Source organism: Podarcis liolepis (genome assembly GCF_965112155.1).
Source record: "Podarcis liolepis genome assembly, chromosome: 7".
In the NCBI taxonomy this organism is placed as follows: Eukaryota; Metazoa; Chordata; class Lepidosauria; order Squamata; family Lacertidae; genus Podarcis; species Podarcis liolepis.
Window position 1 is genome coordinate 50,313,263 of NC_139561.1, and position 17,612 is coordinate 50,330,874.

A 17,612-nucleotide genomic window follows, 5' to 3' on the forward strand; every position below is an offset into this window, starting at 1 on the left:
CCAGTGCACAATCACCAACCTCAGTCTCCTTTTTTCCCCTTCGCTCACCAAGTGACTGAAAAGGAACAAATGGGGGTGCTTTTCTCTCCTCACCCCCCCAAAAAAACGGATCCATTTGTTCCCTTCCTCTTTCTAGGTGGTGAGAGTGGCAGAGGTAATCACATGGTCCAAAGACAGCGTACTCTGAAAAATGAACATAACAGGCATGACTATCTAGAAAGATAGGAAAGATAAAGGACTGATATTGATGCAGTACTGCTGTTTAGGCACTCCAGTCCTGGGATCCATAGCCTGGTCCTCAGGCTGCCACTGCCTCCCCTAATCCAGCACAGAGGCTTTGGGGGGTGGGGGTGGGGCTCAGGGAGCAACAGCAGCAAGAACATGGGGAAAGATCAGTTGTGTGAGTAAATTTCCGTCCCCTTGCCTTTTGAAGTCAAGCCACAAAGCACATGACTTCATTTGTTTAGCTGGGAATATGAGATTATATGCTCTTCACATAATATATATGTTTAGTGCATGCAGACAGTAGTTTCTCAGGCCACCTTGTCCTGAGATTAGTCTTGTCTTTGCTGTTACTATTAAGAAGAAAAGGGTTATTAAAAAATGGGGGAAGAATTTTACTAAAGCGTGACTTGCTAAACACGATCCACTTGGCATGCCTTGCTCTGTAATTATGTATCTTGGGATAAGTGGCTTGAAAAGAATGCTGACTAATGCTGATTCTATACAAGCTGCATGTTGAGTGCAATTATTAAAGAAAGTTAAAAGGGGCAAATGTTACACATATGCCGTAAATGCTGCACTGTGCTAAAGTTTTCTTTTTCCCATTATTATTTTTTAAAGCTGATCTATTACAAGTATGGGTTTAACTAAACAGTCTTTTTAAAAACTACAACAAAGTCATCTTTCAAATTGAAGCAAATGAAAAGCACACAAATAAATAACTAGGACTCTAATGGGGAACACTAACATCCAGAAAAAACAAGGAATCTTAGATGAAGCTGCAGCAATCAATTCCCATTGTAACTCAGGCTTGCTTTCCTAATAAGATTGCCAAATACATCCAGGTTTGGTGTTCATAATGGGGATAAGCAAGCAAACAAGCTATCCAAAGCAGTCCTAATCATGGATTAATCTAGGAGAAATGAATTTGTGGTTGCCTCTTGCCCCTTGAACTCCAGATGCTTAAGGCCAACATGCCCAGAGCCTCTGTTTATCCAGAGTTATGGATTTGGGAAGCTATGTATGCAGGCCAGTCTTTGCCAGCCTGGTGCCTTCCAGATGTTTTGGACTGTAATTCCCATCAGACCAGCCACAATTCCACTCCAATTCTACATGCAATTTAACAATCAATTCCTCTTCCCCAGGAACTCTAGAAACTGTAGTTCTGGGAAGGGAAATGGTGGTCTCCTAACAACACTCAGCACCCTTAACACACTTCAGACTACAGTACACAGGATTCTTGGGGGGTGGGGGACTGTTTACAATGGTACGATAAGGCTTTAAATGTATAGTGCAGATTGGGGGAGGCACTGCTCATTCTCTTTTATTTGGACATTTTTTTAAAAAAAAATGCAGCAATCACCAAAGCAGTGCCTGCAGACCACCGCAAAAACAAACACCTAATAATCTAAGAACTACTATGTCAAGAAAAGAGATAGAAAGTTTCCTTACATACATTTCTTGCGACGTCCACAAAAATGCTGCTTTTGAAACCTTCCGTGGTGGTAACCGTGACCTTGGACGTGAGACTTGTGGGCAGTGTGATTTCTGTCATGGCCAGGGGGGAAGTGATGGGGATTGGAATCTACTTTGTGCACCTTCTCTTCAGCGGTCCGTTTGTACAATACATGAGGGTGGTGTCCGGCAGGTGGCGTATAGTGGTGTTCCTGTGCTAGGTGTTGAGGTAATGGAGATATAAGGAAGTCATTCTCCCGTGTCCTTATCAAACCTGACTAAAGAGATAAATATAAAGAAAAGATAAGGTTATACTTAGGTTCACTAGGCAAAGAGTTTCTCAAATGCAGCCACAAGGAATCTTAAGAGCAGGTCACCAACCTACTCCATTGCCTTGTATGAGATTTGATCACACTATGGTCACATTCACACCACACATTGAAAGCACTATGATAGAGTCTTAAACAATCATGGCTTCCCCCCAAAGGATTCTGGGAACCATGGTTTGTTAAGTGTGCTGAGATCCGTATCCCCCTCCCAGAGCTACCATTTCCAGAGTTCCCTGTGATGATGGGTTGATTATTAAACCACTCTAAGAATTGTAGCTCTGGGCAGGAAATAGGGGTTTCCTAACAACCCTCAACACCCTTAAAAACCACAGCTCACAGAATTCTTTGGGAGAAAGTGTTACTGTTTTCACAATTAAAAACACACACAAACTGATGTGGAAATATGGAGGATCAAATTTAAGATTGCAAATTTGAGAAACTGAGAGAAACCAAAATTGATAGATTCGGCCATGTCTCTTAAGGAACTGCAGGCAGCTAGGCATGTGAACATTTACAAATCTCTTTGTAAATATCTGCTAGTCCTATTGACGTCTCACTTCTTAGTTATTAAAGTATTTAAAATATCGACAGAACTGTGCACAAGTCAGAAAGCTGGCAAAGCTTTGTGAATCACAAAGTTGTGCACTCTCCTTCACACACACCCGAATTAGGAATGAAAATGCAAAAAAGCAACCCATTGCCTTATTATTGTTCTTAATATATCCAGCTCTAGTTTAAAGGGCCAACATGGACTTTATTGAGGTCTGTGCTGCTGCAAACCTTGTTAACCACTTGTCAGCTTCTGTAGTATATGTGTAACAGATTCATCAAAACCAGATGTGCAAATAAGTTTGGTTACTCAAAGACTGTGTACTCAGAAGCAAGGTACAATGTTGTAATGGTATTCTAATGGTATTTTGTGAGCTGCCCTGACCATTTCACATTTAAAAGCAGTATATAGATTTTTTTTCACAAATAAATACCATGAGGTCCAATGCTGTGGTAGAAATACAATAGCATGCAGATACGTGTCCTCTTTTGACCTTTTTAGTAACGTAGTAACACTTTTTTGTCTATACATATGTGGCCACCCTAAATTCCTCCTGGGTTACTGGGTATATGATGACATCCTAAGAACTCCTTCAGATGGCCTGTTCATTGAGCATTCATCCTGATTTACTTGATGTGGGGATTAAACTATGTCTGATCTTTATTGCACATTTGTCCTGATTTGTTTGCAGGGAGATTATACAACAATGAGCACACGCTCTAATTTGCTTGTGGAGTGTTTATAGTTTTCCCATTAATCAGTGATTATCCCACATTTTGCAATGTATTACTCTGTGACTTTCCTAACTGCAAAAATGCAGGTTGTTGTTTTTTAAGTGGATTTGTTGCACTGGTGTGACTGAGCTCTTTAATCCACTTTCATTGCATAAACCTCAATTTCCAGTATGCACTTGAATCCCTTTCACAAAGTACTGACAGTCTAGAGGTGACCTAAAATGTTTCCGCACAAATAGGATACCCTGGGTCATTATCTTTCTTACTACACAGATTGCATCTCATGTTGTTAGTTGAAAATTAGGATATCTTCACATTAGCAGCTTAAAACACAGCAAGGTCATCCCCCATTCCCAATCTGCATTTCAAGCCTCATTTGCACAGTATTCGCATCTGAGAAGGGGCAGAGATGTCTTCCTCCAATGTACATTATTGGTTTCCCCACTCCCATGGAACTCCTTTCCATGAAGCTGTTATCTGTGTGTGCACAATGATCTCTGCATGTGCAATGGCTTCTTCAAATGTCCCTCCTACTGCCTACTCTGCATCCAGTTTTCTAGTCAGATGGAAACTAGTTTGAGGGAAAAAATGCATCAAACATTTGTCAAGAAACTGCAGGACTGATATGGATTGTGGCTAATGTGTGACTGTGGCTTCAACATCTAGCAGTGGGAGCACACTGAATGCAGAGTAAGTTTTAATATGAGCATATTCTTAGTTTGGAAAAGATTCACAGCACCACAGATCAGAGAGAAAGAACGTGGTCCCAGGCATCTTCAGCTAAAGGAAATCAAGCAACGGGAGTTTTTGTTGTTGCTGTTTTAACTTGCCTGAAGTCCCAGAGAGCTGCTGCCAGTTTAAAAAACAAAAGCAAAATACTGGCCTAGGTGAACCAGTGCTGTCTAAACTTGGTGGAAGGCAGCTTTATATGTTTATACGAAAATCATGCACTTGTAGTTGGCCAACAGTTTCACAGCTGGCCTGCAGGTTTCCATAAAATATCCCACTGACTACTATGTAAATCAGGATGCTGGACTGGATAGACCTTCACTGTTACCCAGAAGGTTTTTTTAAAAAATTACTTCACTGAGCCATGATATGATTGCTGCAATCAGCAGCTGGTATCCTTGAGCAACTGCAAGGGCTCCAATGGCCCAGTAGTTTCTACTGCTGATGCCTCCCCCACCCTTTCCATGTATCTATTTATTTATTGGTCTGGCACACCAAGAAGTACCAGAGTACCTACCTGCCTGCAGACTGTCTCACCAGAGTGGTGCATGCTCTGGTTGGAGTACTGCAATGTGCTCTACGTGGGGCTACCTTTGAAGGTTACCCAGAAACTACAACTAATCCAGAATGTGGCAGCTAGACTGGTGACTGGGAGTGGCCGCCGAGACCACATAACACTGGTCCTAAAGGATCTTCATTGGCTCCCAGTGCATTTCTGAGCTGACATTTAAAGCCCTAAATGGCCTTGGCCCAGTATACCTGAAGGAGCATCTCCTCGCCCATCATTCAGCCTGGACGCTGAGGTCCTCCTCCAAGGGTCTTCTGCTGGTTCCCTCACTGCAAGAAGCAAAGTTAGAGGGAACCAGGCAGAGGGCCTTCTTGATAGTGGCGCCCTCCCTGTGGAACCCCCTCCCTTTAGCTGCCAAGGAAATAAACAACTATCTGACTTTTAGAAGTCATCTGACGGCAACCCTGTATTAGGCAGTTTTAAACGTTGATGTTTTAGTATGTTCTGATATATGCTGTGAGCTGCCCAGAGTGGCTGGGGAAACCAGCCAGATGGGCAGGTATGTAAATAATAATAGTTATTATTATCTTGTCTCTTAGTGGAAGCAGAACATAGCCATCATGGCAAGTAGCCACTGATATTCCTACCTTCCATGAATTTGTCTAATTCCCTTTTAAAGCCATACAAAGTGGTGGCCATCACGACCTCTTCAGGGAGAAAATCTTATCATTTTATGAATGTGCTGTGTAAAGAAGTACTTTCTTTCAGTCTGATTCTACCAACATTCAGCTTCATTGGATGGCCTTAAGTTCTACCATTATGAGAGTTCTAGCCTCCTGACCTTGTGTCATTCTGGGGCATACTTGTAAATGTAAAGGGCTGCTTGATGCTCCCTGGATCACTGTCATAGCAGCCCCTATGAAAAGCCAATGACAGAGCAGGAGGCCCAGCAGAGGACACTTTGCTCAAGGGCCTCCTCAAACCCCATGCAGCTGTGGCTGCAGTTTATTACACTATGAAAATAAGAAAAGAGACTTCACCAGGAGCTATTTGTTCCTTCCTCTTTTCAAAAGAAATTAACTAAGCCTGCCCAGCCTCATCTAACATCTTCTTTGGAGTAAAACCTTTGCTGTCAATGAAAATACAAAAGAAGTTCATCTTTGGCAAGGGCTTAATTCATTTGCTTGCTTTGCTCAATGTGCTGGTAATCTTCAAACTGGCAAGCCACACTAGGGCATGGAGAAGCAGATCCCTACAGGGGACAGAACTGATATTTTAATCCTTAAGATTTATGTCATCATTTATTAAGAAATGACACCATTCATACAAAGTTCTGGGCAAAAGGGGGGGAAGGGAACCTCATAGTCTTCTGGTATTCTGTACCAGAAACAGGGCATCTGCTAACTGATTTTACAGAGAGAGAGAGAGAAAGAGAGAGACAGAAAAACATAGTAAATCTGTTCTTTATTTTGCTATTCTAAAGGTTTCCAACATCTGAAATTATTCCTGGAGGATTCATTTCATAAATGATTTGAACCATATGATTTGAATTGTCTGTGTTTCCCTTTCAAGAACCTGCTTGTGATGTGCACTGCATTGCAGACATCACATTGGTGGGCTAAGAATTCCAATGATGTGTAAGGAACTTATTAGGACTGTCTGCTGATTAAAGAATGCTCAGATGATTGATCACTATCCCTTATTATAAATCTGCATATTACAGAAGGCTGGAAATGGGTGCCTTTTTGAGATAATGAAAAGAATGTAAGAATAATTTAATGAACAATTTTAGCAACATGCTGTTACTCATATTTTGGGTTTTTTTTATTTCCTATTACTGTAACATGCCAAAACTACATCAAAAAACAAACAAACAGGAATGTATCCCTAATTGGAGCCTTGCCAATTTAACTATTCCCCCCTGATTTAATTTGTTCCCCACTGATTAATCAAAGCTTTAGTTGATTAATCAGTTGATTAAGCCAATTAAACCCCGCAGTCCAGTTCAAAGTTGTGAGGGGTAAACTTCCCTTTGCACAACATTGTGGGAGAAAATGGGTAAGGTTTATGACTTGAAAAAGTCATAAGTTGGCTTGTAAGTTCATTGCATCTTTTCACATTGCCATATTTTAAAATATTTCCTCAGCTGTGAACTAAAGATGTGACTGAGGCCTTTGACTTTAACTGAAAACAGTGAAACACTCAAATTGTTTGTATTGTTTGGTTAGTTGTCCCCTTTGCAGAGGACAGTTCTCCATTTGAAGTGCTGTCAGAAGTCTTTCTTCTGTTTGTACGACTGCCCAGTCCAAGCTCCATTTATAGACAAAGAACCCTAAGGACAGAGATCAGGAGCCTTAAATTTGGCCATCAACAGCAGACTGAGCAGGTATTCAGACCCTCTGGTCAAAGTCTTCCCCATTAGAGTGAGATGTGTTGTATTTCTGTCTGTACATAAATCTGTTCTAGCCCTGTCTTCCTTCCCTTATTCTAGTATAATATATTACCGTATTTTTCGCTCTATAACACGCACCCGACCATAACACGCACGTAGTTTTTAGAGGAGGAAAATCCGTAGGCATGCCACCCGTAGGCATTCCCTCCATAACACGCACAGACATTTCCCCTTACTTTTTAGGAGGAAAAAAGTGAGTGTTATGGTGCAAAAAATACGGTAATCTTGCCATAATTCCATAACTAGTAGCGGATGGTGTGATGAGTCGTTACTGCTTACCAGGAGGGGAAGGAGAGGGCACTGTGGCACAATCAAACCACTCATAGGAGCCAACTCTGAGGGGCCAAGATCCCTTTGTACCCCCATAAAATATTTGAGGGGGTCAGGCCCCCGCAAAGTTGATGGGCATTGCCATTCAAATGGTCTGTGCACGTCACATGATTGATTATGCGGGGTGGGGCTTACTTGCCCCCACCCAATATTTTATTCAGGTTGACACCCTTGAAACCAGTACAGTCAATCTGGCACTCCTTCTGGTCTATCAGCACTGCGCCACCCTCCCTGCACTTTGCCTGTCTCCTCCTCAAAAACCAGCAACAATTTACTTGCCTGGATGTTGGCTAAGTGCCTCCACCACAAATTCTATTGTAATATATCTGCTCACTGGAGAGCTGGACCAATTCGTATAACAAACCAGGTAATAATGGTGAGGCTCAGCAACATCACTAGTTCCAATCTCTCATTAGAAGCCATTATCTTCTTATGTATGGCAGTGATGTACCAAAAAAAGGCCCAACTGAGACTAAACGTAAGTAGAAATTATATTTGAATCATCAAAATAAATCTGCATAATGCCTGAATGTTTAAACAAACTGTAAAAGGTTATTGAGAGAGAGAGAGAGAGAGAGAGAGAGAGAGAGAGAGAATGTGTGTGTGTGTTTTGTGACATGGTATCTTACAGTATTTTTAAAATAATTTTAAAAAGGTTTAGGAAGTATGCACAGAACAGCAGGCCGCCACTTCAACAACTTGAAAATGTGACCTAGTCTTTGTCCCATGCCAACTGCAAAAAAACATAGATTGGTGATATACTACAAGCCATGAGATCTGTGCACCCAGAAGGCCAGAGATAGGTTCAGCCATAGGTTTCATAAAAACAGTCTAGTGTGATTGTTATTGCTGAAGTGCCAGTGCTGATGACAGCAGGGAACAGGTTGGCAGCTGATCACACTGTGTTACACTATCCTTGATTTACGTAGTACAACTTGCATTTCCCCTCTTCTTTCTTTCAGATTTTATGCTGGAAAACTTCAAATGTAATTGAACAATAGCTGTATCGCTATTATGTCATGGTGGTTTGCATTGCATCTGGTTAGAGAGAATAAAAATCTGGTGGTGGCCGTGGTTTTGAGCCCAGCCTCCAGACAGAAAACATTAAGCTTTTTAATGATGCATCTGCTAGAAGTGGTTCACACTCTGATATAGATATAGATATCACTTCATTACTCATTACTCGATGACTCACAGCTGAATGTGCAAAGTGACGCAGTTGAAAAGGATTGAATCTGACATAATCTGAGCTGATATGGAAGTTTCACCTGTAGCATTTTATATCTCTTGGCGCACTCAAACATGCCAAAGTATCACTTCCACAGACAACACTTGATCACTGCAGCATTGGATGTTGAATTCATGTCATGACCCATACCACTGCAGAGGGGTAACTGCTCACCCCTGGGTGCCCCCACCCCTTGCTGCTGCTGCTTATTGTTTATTGGCTCTCCCTTCAGCATCCATCACACTCTCTGGTTGGCTGTGTGGAAAGAGCCAAGAAGAAGGCGGCAAGTAAATGGTCAGCCATGACCACAGGAAGGAGAAATTTCTGTGCCGAGGCAAGGCAAGGCAAAGCAGATATCAGCTGGGTGCAGGGTGACCTTCTAGCAGATACTAAAGCAAAAAAAAATTAGTGCATGCAAACTCAGCCAAATACTACTCAATTATTCTGGACTGCAGACTTGATGTTAGTCATATTGAGCAAATGAACGTTATGCTGATGTAATCAAACTATCAGATAATGAGATGTCTGAACTTGAGAACATTCATTGGGATTTGTTCCACTAAAAGAGGCTACAAGTGCCTTTATGATGGAAACTCTTGAACAAATGGGATTATGAATTGAGTATCTGTGTGGTCAAGGTTATGATAACATGAAAGGCAAAGAAAATTAAGTATAAAAGAGAATCCTAGGACATAAATACACGTCTTTTTTTTTTTTGCCCTGAAATGCACACTCTTTAAATTTAGTAGTCAATAATGCCACTAAGTGTTGCCTGGAAGCAACTAGTTTCTTCAGTTTTGTTCAACAGATCTATAATTGTTTCTCTGCATTGACTTGGCATTAGCAAATTCTAACTAGCCATGCATCAGATTTAAGTATAACTGTTAACCCACTGAGCAAAACAAGATGGAGAGTTGGATCGGTGCTTTGAAACCACTGAGATGCTTTAATAGAGATCTTTGATGACACATGCCTAAAACTTTTAACTGGAAATACTTCCCAAATTGAAGCTGAAGCACTTGCTGATGCAATTTGTAAATCCAAATTTGTGGTATCTATTTTTACATGGTGCAACATCCTTTTTTGAAGTTAATTTTACAAGCAAGCTACTACAAAATAGGGAAGCTGATTTAAATTCAGCTACAAACCAATTGCAAGTGACCAAGAATTACCTTGTGGGCTGCAGGTGTGATGGGACTTTCAACAAATTTTGATAGATGCTACTGAGACTGCAAAGTAGCTAGAAAAACCATCAAACTTCAGGATAGAACAAGTTAGAAAAAGGTGAAAGAAATGGCAGTTTGTGTTTGAGGCCCAAGAAGAGGCACCACAAGATCCAAAGCAAAAATTCAAAGTGGGTTTCTACCTTGCCAGTGATGATTCTCATTCTCATTAAAATAAAATAAAAAAAATTGTCCAGTAGCACCTTATAGACCAACTAAGTTTGTTCTGGTATAAGCTTTCGTGTGCATGCACACTTCTTCAGATACACATTGTAATTCCCACTGCCCTAACAGCCTCCTGAACTCCACCTCACATTGTTCAAGGGGAGTTCCATACTCTCCAGAGTGCCTTTTCAGGGCATTTCAGGGGAGAGGAGGGGAAATGTTTCATTAACTTCCTTTGGTTACAACAACACATTTTATTACACAAGTCACAGAACTAGTAAAAATCCCTTAAGTTAATTTAGGATCCAAATGATTGATAGATAGTCAGATGAAGTAACAAGTGTTGAACAACTTGTGTTGTAGGATGAGGAGTAGACTTGGGCTAAAAATAAGACTAAAAGATGAGCAGAAACAAATCAAAAATCCTGACAAACTTTAAATGATGAATGCTTTCAAGCTGCCTGGCTTCAGTTTTGCTATGAAAGGGGTGTGTAGATGCATTCAGCATAATGACATAGCTTTCTTGAAGACTCTATATTTTTAAGCTGCAAATGTTAAGCTGGCTTAAACCTCATAGCATTTTAGTTCCCCCACAAATTAAAGGATCTTCAGTGATCTTGAACCTTCAAACAACCATTTTGTTCTTTGACTAGAAGACCGCTCAGTTCAAGTTAGTGCCACAAGAATGAACACTATTTCTGAACGCTCAGCAATGGTTAAAAACAAGGTAGGAAAACTAGTCTCCCTTCTAATTATTCAGATATGAACAGAGAAAGAGAGAGACGAAGTTCCACTGAATGGTGCCTTTGTGCTTTGGCAGTTGAGTGGATCTTTTAAAAACATCTCCGAAACATCCGTTTCCAACGTTGTGTAGCAATGATGCAGTATTTAAATCCATTTCCTGGGCTGGGTTTTTAAGAAATCATGCATTGTTCCATACTTTAAAGTACAGAATTTAAGTACAAAGTGAAATACTCTACATTCAATCTTAGAATGTTTCCCTCTGTACTTAAATTATTTGGCTTTCTCTGTAAAATAAAATGCTGAAATATAAAATAAAGTGACGCCCTGCTCCCTACATCAATGAATGTCTGATGGAATTACACTTTATATGTAATCCTGTGGTTTCTTCTTTCATAATCTTTAACATTTTCCCCCCACACATACAGTTAACAGATTCAAAGAGTAGAATTCAAAGTGAAGGCAAAAAAGGACATGGCTATTCTTAATATCATGCTTGGGGGAGGGGCAGACTTTGGTCATTTGGCTCCATAAGAGGGGGCAAAATTTGGCATGCACACACACACCAGTTACCTGCTTAATATAGGTATTATTATCATTATTTTGCACCCCCTCAGCTCAGTGCCCTGTGTGGAGGAAGAGCTCACACCACCCTTAATTTGGCACTACTGGAGAAGGGCCATTGCTCAGTGATAGAGCAACTGCTTTACATGCAGAAGGTCTCAAGTTCAGTCCGGGTATCTTCAAGCAGTGCTGGAATTGTCCCCTGTCTGAAACCCATGTAGGTAGTCATCACTGCTTCATGTTCACGCTACTTCAGCAAGGTTTGTTCTTTGATGTGCTTGATTATTTTATCTTTAACAAAACTTTCCGAGGACAGATGTTGAGCTAACTGGCCTGAAATGTCCAGCATCCCTTTCCTAAATCTGGTGTTATATTGGCTACTTTCCTGCCCTCAGATATACAAACTGTTCTTAGTGACAAGTTACACAGAAGAGCAGTAATTTAATCTTTCAGTTATTTGAGAAATCTCATGCAGATACTCCTAAGCCCTTGCACAATTGTTTTGTGGTTAGTTGACTTATTTTGCACAATTATTATTATTGACTTATTTTGTTGAGAGCTTGGGCTTTCTTTAGGTCAAGGAAAGGGCAGAATGCTTTATATGGGTCCCGCCAAAAATGGGGTCTAGAATGCACCCCCTGCACAAAATGAGGATTGCCTGTGGAATGAGGGGATGAATGAGGTAGGAGCACTCAGCCCTGATCCTCAGTTCATGAAATATGGTTTAACCATAAAGCATGGTTTATGAAGCAGGGAGTAATTGTTGAAACGGGACCTGTTTGTGATAGTTTCATATCTCCTGCCTCGCCATAGTATGCTGTATGCTGTTCTGTAGTATTCTGTTGTGTAGACAGTTTGTGGAAAAATACACTGCTTATTCAAACAAAATCATTTTGAGTAATCATCATCAGAGGCCCTGGGAAACATAGCAAGAGTAATTTCCTGTATGCTTTGCTGAGGGACACATAGGGAATAGTGTTGCTTTATTTTCCCAGTGTTCCCAGTAAGGTTTATTTGAAACTCATTGGGCTGAATAAATAGTGTGACTTTTGTACACCATAGGGGCTCCCCTATCTTTCATTTGCCTTCATCATACACCATATAGATCTGGAAACAGGTACCCTACAGATGTTACTGGACGCCAGCTCCCATCTTCCCTGATCATTGGTAATGTTGGGTGGGGTGATGAGAGTTGTCATCCAAAAACATCTGGAGGGCTTCAGGTTCCCAAACCCTGTTGTGCATCACACTACAGGGTCTTCTGGGAAGTGTACTCTCTTTAGCCAATGCTATGACCTGTGGGGAAACATTTGTACTTCCTGTTTAGTGTGCTTGCTCGTGTTGCTCATGTGGGACCAGTGAAGACTCAAGGCAAAGTCAGTGGCCAGGAATGAGGTAAGGCTTCAAATTAAATCTGCATGTAGGAAAGTACAGGCCTCACCAGGTATGAGAGCTTCCATTCATCAAGGAAAAAACACTCAATTCTCATCAGTCTCTCTTCGTGAACTGCAGCAATTTGTTCCATATCTCATAGTATTTCCATTAGTCACTCAACTTTCAAGCAGTTTTTGGGGTGCCATGGGAGGATGCAGAAATGTTTACCACAAGCACAAAGCCATCATCAGGCAGTGCAATTCAACATATGCAAAGCACTTCCTGCTCATGACTGTGAAGGCGATGGAAGCATCTTCCATCCCTTTATCTTTGGCAATCATTGCTTCCTTTTTTGTAATTCCCTGTATCCAAACTCCATCCTAAATCCGCATTTGCTGACTACAAGCCCTAAGATATGCCTTGTTAAATGCAGTGCAAAACCACACTCTAATGGATGCCAGATGGATTTTTATTTGCATGTACCTTCAAAGTGTGTAAGCCTGCCTGTAGCAAGGGAGAGCAGAGATATAAACTGCCCTATTCCTAGACCCACCTCTTTGCAATGTGCATCAGCTTTAACCCCAATTTTAGAGCTGGGGTTAGGGACACTCCAAGGAAAGTAGCAAGCAGGACTTTGCTTGCCAGCTACACATACACTTTGCATACTTTGGGGTGGGAACTGTAGACCAACAGCCCAAGCCAGCAAGGCCAATGGCTCAATGTGATGGTAGCTGCATTTTAGCAACATCTAGAGTTCACAGGTTCCCTGCCTCTAGAGCATTATGTAAATGCTACAAAAATGATTAAATCCACCCTTAAATATCCCCTTTTGTCCCTTTTCCATGGTCCTTCATAGAAAGATAGGCTGCCTTCCAGATGGTGTTGAAATCCCATCAATGCCAACCAGCATGGCCAAGGGTCAGGGATGATGGAAGCTGTATTGGGACGGGCTGTGGCGCAGTGATAGAGCAGTGTGAAGCTCTGGAAAACCACTGCCAGTCAGTGTAAACAATATTGAGCTAGAAGGACCAATGGTCTGACTAATTATAAGGCAGCTTCCTATGTTCCTAGACCAGTAATATCTGGTGGGGCACAGATTCCTCAACCCTGCTCTATTACATTTCAAATCAAAAGTATATGTTACCCTTTTAAAATAGCATTTCCAAACAGTTCTGGTCCACAGTGAGAAACAGGCCTCAGATAGGTTTGACAATTATGTCAAGGGGAACTGTTTAAGCAAGGCTGCTGTGAGCACAGGATAAAAATCTAGATATTTTATTAGTAATGACAGTTCCAAAATGCATTGCAAAGCAAACAGGAAGCCATGGGATTATGCTCTGAATTCCCTAATGCTTCACTTGTTTTGTTGTGAAAGGAAGACAGTGCAGTATTTCTCATATGTTTGAACTGTTTCTCATGCACCAACAAGAACCAATGATGAAATGTCGAAAATATAGGTGAGTGATACAGAAAGAGTTGTCATAAAGAGAACAGAAACAAATGCATCCCTGTAGAGAATGATGATAAAAAAGCAACAAATCATTTATTTTCTGCAAAATAAATGTAAGGTTTAGTTCAAATACCAGGAAGCCACTCTCTAAAACTTTAATCTTAAGTGAAACCAGGTGGGGAGAAATTGGGCTCAAACTGGTCAGTATTAGCTAGGGATGGGAGAATGTGGCAATTTCAGATTCTTTCACATTCTCATTTTTTTTACCCTTCAGTTGTCCACACTTCCACATCAGTTTGCATTTTAAAAAAAGTCCTCATTAAAATTCATCAACAATTTAGTGTGAATTTCTCTTAATATAAACATTTTTGTATGCAATTTTGCCTTAGATACACATTTTTGCAAAGTGATTTATTAGAATATAATTCATTTTGCATGCTTTCACAAATATGTGCAAATTAAAACACAAAAGACATTGAACATTAAAATAGTGCTAGCCAGATGTTCTCATGATGTTCTTGCCTTGCCACATATCCCATGGCTAGCACGTAATCTCTGCTGCTGAAATGAATGTACCTCCGGTTCCTGTGAGATCTTCTCCCCCTCCATGGAACTTCCTGCCCCACTTCTAGTGTTGAGATATCCTGATTAACAGCTCACAAAAGAAATCTATCAAAATGATCTGCCACAATCATTCTCCATTCATCCACTATCTGGTGTCCATTTGCTCACATGCCAATTGAGCCTAAAGCTGAACCACTAAGCATAGGAAATAGGGAAGCTTCTTCAGTCAAAGTCCCGCATTTATTTCACTGCAATGCACTGAGAACAACATGCCTGCGGTAGGTGAGGCCAGAGGCAAAACTAGGCAGAAGAACAAATGTAAATTTTAACTTTTTACAGTGGGCTAGCTTCTACACACATTCACACACCCCTTCCTATGCTATTGAACTCTAACTCTAACCCTCACCCTTCTCTACCCTCCATGCAGATAAGCAAGAGGCATTCTTAAAGTACAAAGACATATTGCAGACAGGCAAAACGCTTGGATGCGAAGCAGGACTGTGGATAGTTCTGAAGGCCTAGAGAATCACGTTTGGGCCTAGGCCTCATCCTGACTAGACACCTTAAGTACTGAATGGGAATCACCACCACCTCAATCTACTCAAATCTCTTGCATAAAAGCCCACAGACCCAACACACCAAATATGGTAAAACATCAGATACCACATCCTTCTGTGGAACAGACCTTTGTAGAGGGGCAAGTGAAGATGCATTTATTGTCTAAAAGAAGCTTCAGGGAGAGATAGATATGTTTTAGCAAAAAAGCAATTCAGTTTTCCACCTGAACCAAATTGGACACCTGCTGAAGGCTGAGTGCCTAATTGTGATCTGAAATCTGTCAATTTTGTTTTGTTTCTCTTTCTTCCAGTCTTTAATTCAGTTCCTCTAAACAGATTTTTGCATGCATTTTTCACTAATAGAAATAATTTTTGTATGTTATACATTCAATGTATGCCACACTTTCCCCAAATTTATGCACATGTTTGGTTAGAGGACTGCAACACAAAATTCAGAGAAGTGTGAATTTTGAAGGCTAGCTGTGCTTCAGTTCTCTTATTAGTTTGAGAAGTGAGAATTAGGTAGTTTCTCATTTAAATGCAAACAAAATTGAATCTGTCCATGTTTTCTAGTCCAAACCAAAGCCAGTGCACACTTTTCCTCTGCCCTATTGCTGTTTAGATCTGCAGAGAAATGCATGAAGGTCTAAACCTGATCATGATTTTCCTACATGTATTCACATTGCTCCTCAGCCTACTCCCCCTTATTTATTCCATTTACAATCCCAAAAGGTACCTTTTGTACTGAACACAATGGGAATGTTCATAGGATCACTGTGATCATTTTTTCCCTGAATGATACTAGTTTACTTGGCTTGTCCTTGGGAATCAGCAGGGAAAGGACAGTAAATGTCATCCTTTTTGTTTTCCAGAAATTGCCCATATACAATAAAGAAACATTCTTGGCCCATCTGAATCCCATTCTGATATTAAAGGGTGATAAAGTAGTAAATTTTATTCCTGTTTGGCTACAGTTCAGGCTGTGTTAAATCTGAATTCCAGAACAGCAAATATTTCTGCTAAAGATCAACAGGTTTAAAGATCCCATCTCTTCGCTCTTTCCCTCAAGATGTTCTGCAACAATAAGAAACCTAGATAACAACTGTAACCTTAGATATATAGTAAACCAGATAAACATCCCCAAACTTCCAGATTTAATAGCAAACAGATCCCAGAGTGCAAAGCATGCCTGTTAAACTACAACTGAATCATCATTATGCTGTCTGTTAAAAATGACACATTCTTGAGCCAAAAACCCAGTGTCATAAAACTGGCTTTATAGCACTCAACTAAGCTATAGTTGTGCATACAAACACAGGATTTGTGGAATAAATGTGACTAGAAATCTATGCAAGTGCACACAGTGACACAAGTTCACAAACCTCCCCAACACATTGAATATTATAAAGGACCTATGAAAAGAAGAGCCATTTCATAGTAGTTTGGTACACAGAAGATCCCATCTTCAATTTCTGGTATCTCCAGTTGCAAGGCTCAGGAAGTATGTAGCTGATGGGAAACACTTGCACCTGATATCCTGGGAAACCACTGCTGCTCAGAGTAGGCAAGACTAGGAAAGACAAACAAATAGTTTGCCCTGGAATTATACAGTGGGGAACTTTAGGTCTCCAAGCCTCTCTATTCAGCCCTCAATACTTTCCCCAGGCCACATCCATCACCAGTCTTGTTCCAAGCCCTTCTCAAGTGCTTTCGCCTGGCTGGAATGTGTTCACTAGCAATGTTTAATTTCTAGGAAGAGAGATCCCTGGAAACATCATCCTGTCCTCTGAAAACCCATTCCCCAATTCCGGATGGGTGGGAATCTTCTACAGTCACTCCTGTGGTATCAGAGCAGGAGGAGGAGTTTGGATTTGATATCCTGCTTTATCACTACCCTAAGGAGTCTCAAAGCGGCTCACAATCTCCTTTCCCTTCTTCCCCCACAACAAACACCCTGTGAGGTGAGTGGGGCTGAGAGACTTCAGAGAAGTGTGCCTGGCCCAAGGTCACCCAGCAGCTGCAGATGGAGGAGCGGGGAATCGATCCTGGTTCACCAGATTACGAATCTACCGCTCTTAACCACTACATCACACTGGCTCTACACCACATCAGCACATTCTGTACGTGCTCTAAGACACTGCCAGTTTTTGATGCAGAAAGTAAATGTGGAGGCAGATCCTTAAAGAGACTTAGTATCATTCCAGTGCAACCTGTTTGGGGATTACAACCCAAGATTATTATTTTTTAAAAATGTTCCATTTAGCACAGCAACATTATGCACTTCTCTACTCCATACAAAGCAGTTACATGCTATGCCTTTGCAGTTTGCTTGGAATGGCTGTATATGCCCTAAACCATGCGGGAGCATCTATTTTCTTATTTTCCTACATGAAGACGATCAGTCACATGCTGCCCTACAGAAATTCCAAGCTGAGAG

The 17,612-nt window shown here is 41.0% G+C and overlaps 1 protein-coding gene across 4 annotated transcripts in view; it reads right to left on the reverse strand.

The window, feature by feature from the left end:
- Positions 1 to 17,612, reverse strand: part of ADAMTS18 (ADAM metallopeptidase with thrombospondin type 1 motif 18) — a 95,832-nt gene that overhangs the window by 56,479 nt on the left and 21,741 nt on the right. For 3 of the 4 annotated variants that reach the window (XM_083514921.1, XM_083514920.1, XM_083514919.1), the window contains exon 4: positions 1,679 to 1,955. In XM_083514921.1, the coding sequence (XP_083371047.1) occupies positions 1,679 to 1,955 (277 nt within the window). Of the gene's footprint in view, positions 1 to 1,674; positions 1,956 to 17,612 lie in introns of those variants that run through there. The other variant, XM_083514922.1, reaches the window with a different exon arrangement.